The sequence below is a fragment of the Amia ocellicauda genome, chromosome 5 (genome assembly GCF_036373705.1).
Source record: "Amia ocellicauda isolate fAmiCal2 chromosome 5, fAmiCal2.hap1, whole genome shotgun sequence".
Taxonomy (NCBI): domain Eukaryota; kingdom Metazoa; phylum Chordata; class Actinopteri; order Amiiformes; family Amiidae; genus Amia; species Amia ocellicauda.
The window spans coordinates 20620471-20633871 of NC_089854.1; the positions used below are offsets into that span (position 1 = coordinate 20620471).

The window sequence follows — 13401 nt, forward strand, 5'->3', positions numbered from 1 at the left end:
CAGAATATCAACAAGAGTTATTAAACACTGCACAGTGGCGAGGAACTAATTGTGATTGTGTTATCTGCAGTGGCTAATGTTTAATCTCCAGTCTTGCAGAATAAGGCACTGCTAGGGGCGAGAAGTGCGTTCTTTGGTTGCTGAGGTGGGTTGTTGGCCTGGTTGTCGGGGGTCCCAGGTTTAGACTATTGCTGCTTGTGTAGTGAGAAGGCCTGGTGAAGGCATTGTAATCTCTCCTCGTTCCTCCTGGTCCTTGTCTGTAGTGTTAATTGAGCTGAATGTGAGGCCGGATCGCCTGGCTGTCGGCGCCTCATCTGTGTTTCTGTCTTTTGTCTTGTTCCCCCGTTGTTTGGCATTATCCTCTTCAACGCCGATTCCCTACTTTTCTGCGTTTGTGTTCTTCTCAGCCGGCGTGTAAAATCTACATGGCTTTGTGTGTCCACCGTTTTTTCCTTCCTCTAATTCCATCTTTCTTGGGATTGCTGTTCCAGAGACTTGTGGGACATACCCTGACATCCCATCATGCACCTTTCACATGTTTATCTTAAAAAAAAAAAAAAAAAAAAAATCATAATAATCTGAATTTATTGAAATTTACTGAAAGTCTGTTCTCCAAATAGTTCTCAGTTTCCTTTCTTGATAGTCCTCCTGGGATGGGGTCCTGACAGGTGTAGGACTGACAGGTGTCATTTGGGGGTCCTTACAGCTGTGGTCTTCACAGGTTTCATGTCGGGGTCCTGAAAGGTGTGGGAGTAACAGATGTGGGAAGGGGATCCTGACAAGTGTGGGATTGACAGGTGTCATGTGGGGGTCCTGACAGATGTGGGAAGGGGTCCTGACTGCTTTGGCGCTGTCCCCTGCAGGTGCCATGGCCCGGCTACCAGGGCCGCTTCCCCGTGGACCCGCGGCTCATGAGCCACCAGGCAGCCATGGCCTACAACATGAACCTGCTGCAGGCGCATGGCCGTGGCTCACCCATCCCCTATGGAGTGAGCCACCCCTCGAACCTCGGCCTGGCCCCGGGCCCGGACAAGGAGCAGCCGGATGGCAGCCGCAGTGGTGAGTATTCAGGTATTCGAACCCCAACCACAACCAAACTCATTTCAAACTAGGCCCAAACAAATCCACACTCATGGTTTGGCTGCATATTAAACACGGCTGTTGTGTCCTGGATGTTTCTTTAATGTTTTATATCAAAATTAAACGCTCTCTGAGTTCGGCGTCACGGTTAGTGATGAAGTGACGGTATCGAATATGCCGACTGACTCTGGGAGCGAATTATCGGTTATCTCCTCAATTAAAGCGTGTTGTGCTCCCGAGTGGAAGTCTCACAACTCCGCTTCAGAGACCGAATTCATCAGCACTTAACGTTTTAAGGATATCGCAGCTGATTGCAAATAAAGGGATACTGATGAATTATGTAAACGCACATTATTTAGCAGGCGTTTAATGAAATCCTCACATTTAGATGACTGTGTGTTAATTTATGATACTTTTTCCAGTGTAGCAGTTTGTTCATAATTAGCTCTTTATCAAGCTTTACCGTAATCCCTTATTCTTTCTTTTTTTTCTTTTTTTCAGTGCATACATTTATTTTAATTATTATTTTTGGTAGTAGTTGTTGTTGCAGGATATTATTACGTGCGATTCCCAGCCACTGCGTTAATTGATATTTAGTTTTTTTCTAATAAATGTAGCTTTTCAAAACAGGCATTCAGATGTAGTCTGTATGGTGTCTATTATTATTATTATTATTATTATTATTATTATTATTATTATTATTATTATTATTATCCAAAAAATCACAACAAATGGAAATGAACCTGCATGCCAGGCCTGCGAATCAGTCCGCCTGAAGAATTGCTCTTCTAACTCATGGTTATACGTTACAGGGAAAGAAACCGCAACTAAAATATGTAACATAAATAAGTGTAGCACTGGCCTCACAAGCGCTGTGCAATGATAGTGATTTATTTTTTATGAAACAAATGTGTGCCGAGTGTTACTGGTTCTCCGAAGTGTCCCCTGATGATTTACACTCTTTGCTCGTGTCCAGGGAAAATGGACGGAGGTGGGAAGCCGGATCAGAACCGGACCCCGGAGAGGAAGCCCCCTGATCCCAAAGAGAAACAGGTGCTCTTCAGATCAGTTTCCATTTTGTTTGTTTGTTTGGGACAGACGTTGGGTAGTTTTTCAGAGCAGGATAAATCTCTCGTGCCGCCACTTCTGCTCTGATTTTATACTGATCTTCGTGGTCTCCCTTATTGACGTATGTGTTTATTTCCCTTCAGGGGGATCCGGAGTCGGGGCAGAACCGTAGCCCGGACTCTCAGGCGGCCCTGGGCTTCCCTAACGCCCGACTCCAGAGGAAGGACCCCCAAGGCCAGAGACCGCTCAACTTCCACCTTGCGCCCCCCAACCCTGCGTTCCCTCCCCACCCCGGCAGCCGGCAGTTCCCACACCAGTTCCCCCTGGCCAGACCCCCGTTCCGTGTCCAGCAGCAGCAACAGCAGCACAACAGCCTGCCCCCCCAGCACCAGGGGCAGATGCATCCGTTGCCCCCCCAGCAGCAGCAGCAGCAGCAGCAGCAGCAGCCACCTCACGCATCCCAGCTCTCACCCGCTTTCCCCGCCGGCCACAACCCCTCGTTCTTCAACCCTGTGCTGCCCCACCGAGGCCTGCAGTCACCCGGCCTGGACACCATGCCCGGGGAGCCACAGGGGTCCGGGATGATGCCAGAGGAGATGAGTAATTCCCAGAGGTCCATGGCCCAGCTCAACCCGCCCCAGCCCAGCCGGCTCAACAGCTTCGCAGAGGAGAACCCGGAGGCGGTGCTGGGGGACGGTCTCGGTCTCGGTACGTGCACACCGGCCGGGGAGATCGAGGGGAACCTGACACTGCCGATGTCTTTTACTCTGTTTCTGTGTTGTTTTAGTGTGCTGTTGTCATCTCTTGATCATGATCTGGGCAGAGCGCTGGGGACTCTGCACCGGAGAAACTCTTCCTGGTGTCTCGGGCTTTAGATGGATAGACTGTGATAAAAAACTGTGTCTTCTGCTCTCTGTGTGAATATTGAGATTAATATCTGACTGGTACATGTTGAGTTCTCTTTCCTTCCCATACAGAGTTGTTTCTCCTTCTTTCTTCTTCCTCCACCTTCCTTCTCTCTTCCTCCTTTTCCTTCTTACCTCCTTCCCCTTTCTTCCTTTCTTTCGTTCATTCTTCTCTTCCCTTGATATGTTAAATGTTACCAGCAGTTACAAAAATCATGTGTGGCGCTAATTAACAAAGGAATGAAGCTGTGACTGAGTGCCACCGTCGTCCTCTTGTCTTTCTCAGATGGTGCCGGTGCTCTGGAGGCCCTCACCCAGCAGGCCCGTCTCAGCCACCAGTGGAACGAGCACAGCCACTTCCTGCAGGGCGGCCTGGCCTTCCCCTTGCACCAGCAGCTGCCCCACCTGGGCCAGCCGGGCTTGCGCTTCCCCCCCCAGCTGCTGCGGCCCAACTGGAGGCTGGGCAGTACCACGGAAGACGAGGCGGGACCGGCCTTCCCCAGGTACGATCAGACGTTTCTGTGTGTGAATATACATCTAATAGAGCAGGAGAAACTGGGTCAGGAGTTTCTTCCACCAAAAACACCAATCTCTGCTGGATTTGCCTCCAGGTTTCCGGGCCTCTTGCGAGAGATGGTGCCCCAGGAACCGGGCGAGCAGCGCGACCCGGCTGAGATGCCACCCCCGCAGTCCCGGCTTCTGCAGTACCGGCAGGTGCAGCCACGCAGCCCCGGGGCGTTACCATCTCCCTCGGGCTCCTCTGGCCCGGGCGGACCCTTCCCAGGGCCCTACGGCGACGGCGCCCGTGAGGTGGAGCTCATCAACAGCCAGGCCTTCCAGCAGCAGCAGCTCCAGCAGCAGGCAGCGGTGGCGGCGGCACAGCAGTTGTACAACCCAGCCTTCGCCCTGCCCGCTGGCCACACCACGCCCCCGCCGGTGAAGTACCTGCTGCCCGAGGCGCAGTGGCCCCACGCCGGCCTGCCACAGAGTCATGTGCTGGGCCAGGGCTTCCACTTCGGCATGCCGGCCATGGCGCATAGGCAGGAGCAGGTCCACCTCCTGCAGCTGCAGCAGCAGCAGCACCACCACCATCAACAGCAACAGCAGCAGCAGCAGCAGCAGCAGCAGCAGCAACAACAACAACAACAGCAGCAGCAACAAAAGCAGCAGCAGCACCCGGGCCAGCACCACCACGTCCCCTGCCAGGAGCCCTTCCACACGCTGTCCCCCCGTACAGTGCCCACCGCCTCGCTGCACAACGTAGAAGAGGTGAGACGCGTGTGTGTGCGTGCACAGAAGTGCCTTGAAGTGATGGCCATCTGTAAGCGATACCTGTCATGTGAGATGAGTTTTCTTCAGCGGTGGGTTTCCTAAATGGAAAGTGACTCACGGTGTCTGGTAAGCTCCCCCCCACGTGTCCGCTGAAGTGATGGTCAGATGCAAGTTGTGGGTGTTTCTCAGGGGTGTGAGTCAGTGTGCCGCTTCTCTTCTGATTCTTTTGTGGCTTTCGTGTGGGACATTTATATATAAAAAAAAAAGGTATTTTAAAAATTATTTTTCACCGCGATGAGGGCGTGACACTGCGGTGAGACGGTATACCGTTTACTGGCACAGCCCTAATTTATTGATGCATTTATTTGCCCCTGAAGAGGCGCTGCCCTCTTTTTGGTATATTTATAAAGTAGTCTTTGGGTGTCCGTTGCTGCTGAAGTGGATCACCAGCCGGCGATCTCTCAGTCTCGATTTCCTTCAGTGGTCTATTTTCTTGTCCTATTGTTAGTTGATTGTTCCTGCTGTGAGAGAGACCTCAGAAGTGTGTGTCGTCAAGAAAGTTCTGTGGATGAGAACTTTTTTTTCAGTCTCTGATCAGAGTTGTATTTCGCTGAATGTTGTGACGAGAGTAGAAATGCGTAAATTGTAACTGCGAAACGGCGTCAGTGTAACAGTGTTAATGATTGCAGGGGGTTGGGGGGGGTGTTGTGTGAAACGCTTGTGAAGAGGTAACGAAAGTGTGAAGGGGAAGCAACACTTACACTGCAGAATTTCTGTGTGTACGTTTGTGAGAGAGAGAGAGTGTGTGTGTTTGTGTGTCAAATACGTAATCTTCTTAAACTGGTCTCCTCCTGTTTTCAAGACCCCGATCACTGTTACTGTTACAAAGTTTAATTTATTGTGGATTTGATTCCCTTTCTTAGCCTTAGGCAAGTGTTATTCAATTGCTGTTTTAAAGTATATATTGATATATACCCTTTCGGTCTCTGTCCTCTCGGTCTCTCTTGAGCTAGCTGAATTGGCAGCTGTGCCAGCGCTGTAGAATGTCCCGTGGGGGTGGGAGCAGTCACTCTGAGACATGTAGCCCAGTGTAAAGATAGGGTGTGACACCCCCGCCTGCGGCCCACACAGTGCCAGTGTGTGCAGCTGCTCGGGGGTGAACCCACCGGCGCGCACCTGCTCCTGTGAGCGCGAGACCAGACACCAAACGGCACATGCATGCGAGTCGTTATCTCACTCTGGTCTGGATCGGCGCTGACCCGTTCTCTCACGAAGGGACGGGTTTAAAATGTATTCTCACATCCTGAGCTCAGTCAGTCTGTGTGTTGGTCTTTCAAGGTGTATAAGCTGTGTATTTTGAAAATACTAATGTTTTAATACCAGAAAGGATTATATAAATATATGATGAATGAAAGAATGAACTGAAATATGTGTTTTTCATTAACCCTTTACGGTCCTGTGTTGCATGTTCAGTAAAGAGTTGTTTGAACAAAGAAAGCAATGCAAATGCAATATATAACTTTTTAGTTGACAATTTTGCTGGCACGTGTGTGTGTGTGAGAGAGATTTCTTTTTCTGAACTAGAGAAGGTGGATTTTAGTCAGTTCTGGATGTTGTGCTCTAGCCAGTTTGTAGAGATGAAGCCCAGTCCTCTCTGGTTGTGTAGCTTGTTAGTTTGACAGATGCGAGACGAACGCCTTATGGAGAGCTGGACTGGCTTATGTGCAGTGAACCCAACCGGAGCATTTAAACCGGGGTGCATTGTTCGTGTGTGTGTGTGTCATAAAGAAGAGTGTAAAGTGTTCCTTCCCCATTTCACTGCCTTGTCAGTGAAGGATGGGTGTTTCTGTCGGGGGTCCTACAGTGTGTCGGGGGCAACAGTCATCCTCTCTCACCATGAGTCCCTTCCAACATTTTTGGAGTGGAATGCCACTGCCATGTATTACCCACTCATTAACCGGCACGGGCAGCAACCTGCAGGGGTCTGAGTCGGGGGCTGTGGCGGTTTTCTTGTAACCCCCTTTCAGGCATCTTGAAGAATGTGCCGCCTGGTATACATGACCACGTGGACGCCGTGCCGGGGATTGTAGGCGGCAGAGATGGAGTGTGTTGAGGCCCGAAAGCACAACGTGTGACTTTTAATTGCCTAACCTGAAATATGCCGCCAACATTTGCCATCAAACCCCCCTTTCCCTTGTGATAGTAGTCATAACTCAGGTGTGTCAGACTCCAGTCCTGGGGGGCTGCAGTGTCTGCTGGAGTTTGTTCCAAGCTCTTGGCTACTTAATTGGGCTAATTAAACAATTAACTGGATTCATTGTTCACTTCTTTCCAGACAGACACGTTCTGTGGGTTCAGTGTTTTGAGTCATCAACCAATTGTGTGTGTTGTGTTGCAGTATGAGCCCAGGGGGCCGGGCCGGCCGCTGTACCAAAGGAGAATCTCCTCTACCTCCGTGCAGCCCTACCCTGAGGATGCGGCCACGGTCCCGGGCGGCCTCGGTGCGTGTAAGGAGCTCCAGGACCACAACAGCCACCTCTCATACGGCTACCCGTCGGCCGAACTGTGGGCCGGCGCCAACCACTCTGTCCCGTTCCAGAACATTCCATGCAACGGCGCCAACCGGCTGGTCCCCCACCGGGACATGATGGGTAGGGGTTTCTGCTTTGATGTTTGTTTCTCGGCGACTCCCCTCCTTCAATGGGTATCTTGGTGGTTAATGTGGAGACGCCACCTCGGCTCATCAGGGTCTCTTTGTTGTTGTTCCTGGAATTGTGATTATTGAAAGAACAACAGACTTCAGTATCAGGCTCAACCCTTTGTCAAACCCGATTAAAACAAACAAACAAAAAGGAGGAGAGACGCTCAAATCCCTGACAGAGAACTGGATTGTTTTTAGTTGTATTTTACAGCTGCAGTGTAAATGACTCTCTCTCTCTCTCTCTCTCTCTCTCTCTCTCTCTCCCTCCCTCCCTCCTGCTCTTTCTCTCTCTCTCCCCTCCCTCTCTCCTCGCCCTCCAGTCTCTTCTAAGGCCGTGCGTTCGGCGGAGGAGCACCTGAAGAACGAGGGCGTCCCGCAGCAGCTGAGCGGCTCATTCAACTTCAACTCGCTGCAGCACCTGGGACAGTTCCCGCCGCTCATGCCCAACAAGCAGCCGGTGCCGGAGCCGGTCCGGGGTGGCGCCGGAGCCGGGGTGCCCCAGTCCTCGGGCCTCTCCAAGCCCCCCACCATGTCCTACGCCAGCGCCCTGCGCGCCCCCCCAAAGCCGCGGCCGCTGCCCGAGCAGGCGAAGAAGAACAGCGACCCCCTGACCCTGATCCAGGAGCTGAACATCGGCAGCTCGACGAGTAGCAACGGATATTACTCCTACTTTAAATAAGCAGATTGACAAACGCACCAATAGACACACACAGAAAAACACGAAGACAAAAAAAAGTAAGACTAAAACTAAAAATGGGAAAAAAAAGTGCTTTTTTAAGTTGTTTTTATAGATAGAATTTTTGCGTTTTAATTTTTTTACTTGCATTAGCATTTGTCAATTCTTTTACAGTTGGACATATCCGTGATTAAAAAGTGTATATATATATATATATATATATATATATATATATATGTATATATATATATATATATATATATATATATATATATATATATATATATATATATAAAAAAAAGAAAAAAAAATTAAGAAAAAAAAACATGACAAAAACTAAAAAAAACAAAAACAAAAAAAAACATAAAAATTAAAAAAAATTAAAACACACAACGGTTGACCACTTCGCTGCTGGACAATCCTTTAACTGTGTTTGCTCTCTTTGCATCCACCTACAAAACTGTTAATCGTGGAAGTGATTTTTCTGGCTTGCGTTTCCATAATGTTTAGTTCTTTTAGTATGAAGGTTGTGTTTCGTTTTCTGTAGCAGCCAAGTGGTTAACGGTGCAAAAAAGTTGTATAGAAGTAGCTTATCTTTTGCCTAACCTGTACATATAAAAGAAAGTAACAAAAAAAACGGAAAACAAAAAAAAAGATGTATGCCTCCTAATTAATTCACTGTACTATGTTAGCGTCGACATTAGCAAACAGGTTGTGTAGCGGCGGATGCACAGTGTCCTCTGCAGGAAAAGTAATTCGACAACAGAATAGAAGAATATTGGAAACAAAACCGAAAAAATAAAATAAAAACTGAAAAAATAAAAAATTGCAAGACGAGCCACAATGTTGCAATGAATGCGATTCAATGAGTGCGACGTTCAGTTTCGAGGTGCGCTCTTTTTGACGATCGTGTGGAGATGGCCTGTGTGTTTCCATGCCTGGGGAAGATGATAAATGCATCCCTAAATCAGATCTGGCAATGTTAGGGTCACAGGAAGTGTTTCATAACTCGGGGTTTTGATTTTAGACATTTTCTATCTTTTAAAAAACGTTTGTTCGTATGATTTGCACGTGGAGTGATTGTTGGCGTCGTTGTCGTCGCCGGGGCTGGTTGTTTTAGTGGGTGAGACGGAAGAGGGTGTCGAGATACCGGGGGGCACCCAGCGGCTTCACTAGTGGTCCTGTCAGGATCTGGGGGGGCAGTCGGCGAAGGTAACAGGGTGTGCGGTGGAGAGAGGAAATAGCAGCTGTGGAAAATCGAAACCATGACAGAAGTAATTAAAACTGTTCAGGGAGACCACGAGTGTCATTGTCTGGTTTTGTTTGCTGCTGCCGTTGCGGGTCCCCCCCGCCCCCTGGAAAAGGCAGTTAGCATGTAATGTACTGAGCCGGCGGTCGAGGCGAGGCGAGTGACGGACTGTGGACAAGGAGAAAGAGCAAACTGCTTTCGGTCTGATTTACGTTTTCTTCTTTCTTTTTTTTTTTTTGTGTTCGTGTGTCTTAATGTGTCAGTCTGATCATACAAAACTAAATCACATCGAACAAATATGTGAACGAGAAGGACACACTGCAGATACGAGCCCTCGGCAGTCCGTCGTCTCTCCCTGGTTGTGAGTTTGGGCGTGTGTTGAGGATGAGGCACGTTTCGTTAGTCAGCTCTGGAGTAACACTCTCCCAGATTTCCACTGAGCACTTTTATTTTCTTTGATTTCATTTTATTTTTAGCCTTTTAAGAACACTAAGCAGGTACAGCACAGTTTGAATAAAAAATACAATAGAAAATCGGGAGTAACGATTGTGAAACTGGAAAAAAAAAAAAACTGGCTTTGCTTTGTGTGTTTGTTTCAGTTACTGTTGGCCTGTGAACCTCTGCTTGTACAAAATATAAATATATACATAAAGGACGGCACGGAGACCAGCGACCCTGATTGTGCTCTTCCTGTCAGAAAGGCAGTTTTATTTATTTACTTGCGTTACATTGTCATTGCATTTAAACCGCTTGAGTCAACGTCCTGAAACTGGCTGCTCTGTGTGGAGAAACAGCGGCTCTTGTGTGAGTTTGTTACCTCTAGTGAAATTAACCGCCGTGCTTCGTGGAAACTCAATTGGGGTGAATTCGGGGGCTTTTGAAAGTGGATTAAAGGTTTTATTTCAAGAATATACTTATTGGAAAGAGCGTTTGTTGAGACACTGTGGCTCGTCTTTGCAACCAAAAAAATTTATAAAAAAAAAAAAAAAAAAAAAAAAAACTATTTTTCTATATGAAGTCACCTGTCAAGCTGAGCTCCGGCTCCAGTCGAGATGAAATCCAGGCGTCTCTCCCGCAATACAATTCCCATCACAATGTGTCTATTTATTTTTCATTTTTAGGCTATTTTTAAAAGCTAGTTCTTGGTCAGTTCTGTTTTTTCTCTCTCTCTTCACAGGGGGAAAGAATAGCGATGTTTAATTTGAATGCGTTACAAACTGGCTGCCATGATGCTTATTTTACACACAGGAACTCAGACACTAGCTTTTGTGGGGGAATATACTACAAAAAGAGAAATAACAAAAAAAATGTTTCCTCTGGATGTCGGATCACAAAAGTTGGGGAAAAAACAAGCGTGTTTAGTTTTCAATCTTTTGCTGTCATTTCACACGTAAGGTTCTCGTTTTTCACTTAAAAACTGCAAGACGTGAACTGGCATCTGCGCAGTGTGTTTGTAAATAATGTGCATTTTGTAGGTGTTTCTTTATAACCAAGGTATGGGGAGGGAGGGCAGGGGAGGCACTTTTGTAGTAGCTGTTTAAACCTAAAGATACCCTTTTAATTATGTACAAATATAAAGACTTAAAAAAAAAAAAAAAAAAAGCAAAAAAAAAAAAATTTAAAACGAAAAAAAAAAAAAAACGGGTTTGTTGACACTTGAGCGACTCTTTCAGAAAAAGGAGAACTTTTTAAACCGACTTCTTTTGTACAAGGTCAACACAAACCCCTCGGACAAGGACGCGCGCGCTCACAGGCACATACCCGCGTCGAGGAAAGGCGCCGGTGCGGTGCGGGACGCACTCGGGGTTTCCACACAAGCTGCCAGGTTTTTTTTATTTCGTAGTGTATTTTATTTTCTATGGGTTTTCCAGACGGGCCGTGAACATGCCCTGCGCCGCTCACGGCTTCTCCCTCGTTGCGATCGCTTTGTACCCCCCCACCCCACTATGCATGGATACGTGTGACCTGGCTGCTTTTTTACGCTCCTTCTCCAATACTATCTAGATTTGTGCAGCATTTAGATTATTTTTCTGCCTAGAAGATACAATTTTGGTATATTATTTGATGTTTACATTACATTGTGACATTATAAATCAGAATTCTAATATTTTACTAACTTTTATGTTGATGAACAATGCAATAGAGTTTTTTTTTTTTTAATCTTTAAATTTGATTATTCTGCTGGTTTGGAAGCTGCTCCCCTGTCTGACTGTGTTGAGGGATTTGTCACCCCCACACTGTGGAAGGTGCTGGGGGTCCCAACCCAGAGTCACAAACGACGACTACAGCACATTTCTGCTCATGTTCATTTCACTCAGCGTTTGCGCTGCCGACATCGAGAGATGTTTCGCCTCTCTCGGTTCTGTCTCCCAGTTACAATAATGTTTAGCAACGTTCCCTGCAAAACTCCCACAATAGCAGAGGGGGATTTAAAAGTGAAATTCGGACATTATTCAGAAGGTCACTGCTTGAGGTTCTGTCAGATTTCGGTGCCGTTTCTGCTTTCTGCGGCTTTCTGACCCCGAAAAGCGCTTCATCTAGATCGTGTTCGTACCCCCCTGGGGTCGGTAGAGTTTTTAAATATCATCTCACTCACAGTCCCAGCTCAGCCCAGCGACTCATCAGTGTGCATTGAAGTTCATAGAGATCAGTTTGATAGTTTATTATTTTAAATTCATGCTGCTAGGCTTAAAAAAACAACAACTATACATTAAATAAAGAAAAAAAAAATCAACACACAAATGAGCGAACTGCTTTAATTGTCCCGTTTGTCGAAGCTGTAGTTGTGTGGCTGCTGTGTATCGGTCCAGAGCAGGCAGGGGCCCGTCGACACTGCCTCTCCTTATAGCCCCTTACTACAATTGACCTCCAAAACTCTCCGTCTCGTCTGTTTGTAACTGCGTGTTCCCTCACCGATGAACAGAGAGAACAAGATGGAAAGAAAGAAGAGAGAGAGCCAGCAATGGGTAGCGAGGGATCGGCTAAGGAGAGCGGGTCACAGGCCATGCGTGTGAAACTCCCTCAGCAGCACGGAGCAGCTTTCCACCCAGCGTCAGCTAGTTAACATCGTGTTTCGGCCTTCTGTCGTTTGAAATTGTCATGTTTAGCTGTCCATTGTGTTCCTCCTCAAACAGATCTATTGCCCCCTCCCGTCCCCCCAGTCAATGGCATCTCCACCACATCCCCCTTTACCGCTTTGTTTCCTTCACAGTGGATTAATAATGATAAAAAGCTTTTTATATATATATTTTTTATTTATTTTGTTGGTTTTTTTGCTTTAATTGGTGGTGGTTTCTTTAGACATTTCAAGCTGCTGTGGGAAAAAAACAAGTTTTTTTTTTTTTTTTTTCTCAATTTTTTGTTTCACTATTAAAAGTGTTTTTATTGGAAACCCAATTGGTCAGTTTTGTGTTTTATTACTCTTTGGTGATTGTGAGGAGCATTCTGTGCTTTGCTGTAAATAAATTAACCAGGGGGGTGCAATTACATTTCAGTGACAAAATCGATGACATCCAAGCAAGAACTGTTTGTCAAGAGCCAAAGCCCTGACGTCCTGCTAGAGACGCAGAAACGAAGACTGCGATGGCTGGGCCACATCCTGAGAGCGGATCAGAACCGCTCAGTGAACATCGCTGCCAGGGAGACCAACAAACACCCGGCGAAGGAAGAACCGTCACTCCGAGCCCCGCCGAGCAACCTGGCGCCCAGCAGGCGTCCGGCACCTGAGCGGCACCTGAGCGGCACCTGCCACCGAGCAGACACGACGGCGGGAGACCTGAGTGCCGCATGGCTGCTCCACTCGTGTAACTGACAGAACAAAGCCGGCCTCCCTCCACTGGCAGACCCGGCCTGCGCGCCCAGAATGGCAATTAACTCGCCATACGCTCGAGCTGTGTTTATTTAATTACTCTCATTCTTTCACATCTGCATCAAACACGTTAATTTATACATCGCTACACTTTCTCCCTTTCATCCGCGCGGCGAGGTGGGGGGCCTGGATACAGTCTTCTGTACGTTTCGATTTGTGCGTTTGATTTGTGAAGGTGCGTTCTTGGCTGCGCACAAAGGCGTTGCGGTTGAATAAGGCAAAAACATTATAAATGATTCAGCAAGGCCCTTTATTGCAGGCTGATGGAAAAAGAAAACGCTATCGGCATATCAGTGTTTCCTCTTTCGGAAAGTGCAGGTTTGTTTATTCTTTATTCGGTTTATTATTCTCTGACATTTCCCTCTTTCCCACATCCAGCACAAGGACCTGGCCTTGGAAAGCTGCTGTAACTTTTCCTTGATTTGACCCTCAGCTTAAAAGTTTCTGTAAATTTTTTCTGGGTCTAAAAGTTTTAGCTGCTCATCAACTGTAATTGGTTTAAGCTCAGGAAAAAGAAAATGGGAGATGATTGCTTTTCCCTTTTTTGAGGCAGCAAAGCATGTTTTGATCAATTCCCCCCCC

The 13401-nt window shown here is 47.3% G+C and overlaps 1 protein-coding gene across 2 annotated transcripts in view; it reads left to right on the forward strand.

Moving 5' to 3' along the window:
- The window catches only part of helz (helicase with zinc finger), a 47830-nt gene extending 39916 nt beyond the window's left edge, over positions 1 to 7914 (forward strand). Inside the window, exons 25-31 of one of the 2 annotated variants that reach the window (XM_066704252.1) lie at positions 864 to 1071; positions 2057 to 2133; positions 2292 to 2856; positions 3340 to 3556; positions 3665 to 4322; positions 6724 to 6976; positions 7347 to 7914. In XM_066704252.1, the coding sequence (XP_066560349.1) occupies positions 864 to 1071; positions 2057 to 2133; positions 2292 to 2856; positions 3340 to 3556; positions 3665 to 4322; positions 6724 to 6976; positions 7347 to 7705 (2337 nt within the window). In that variant the 3' untranslated portion in view covers positions 7706 to 7914. The remainder of the gene's footprint in view (positions 1 to 863; positions 1072 to 2056; positions 2134 to 2291; positions 2857 to 3339; positions 3557 to 3664; positions 4323 to 6723; positions 6977 to 7346) is intronic. The other variant, XM_066704254.1, reaches the window with a different exon arrangement.
- The last annotated feature ends 5487 nt before the right edge of the window (positions 7915 to 13401 follow it).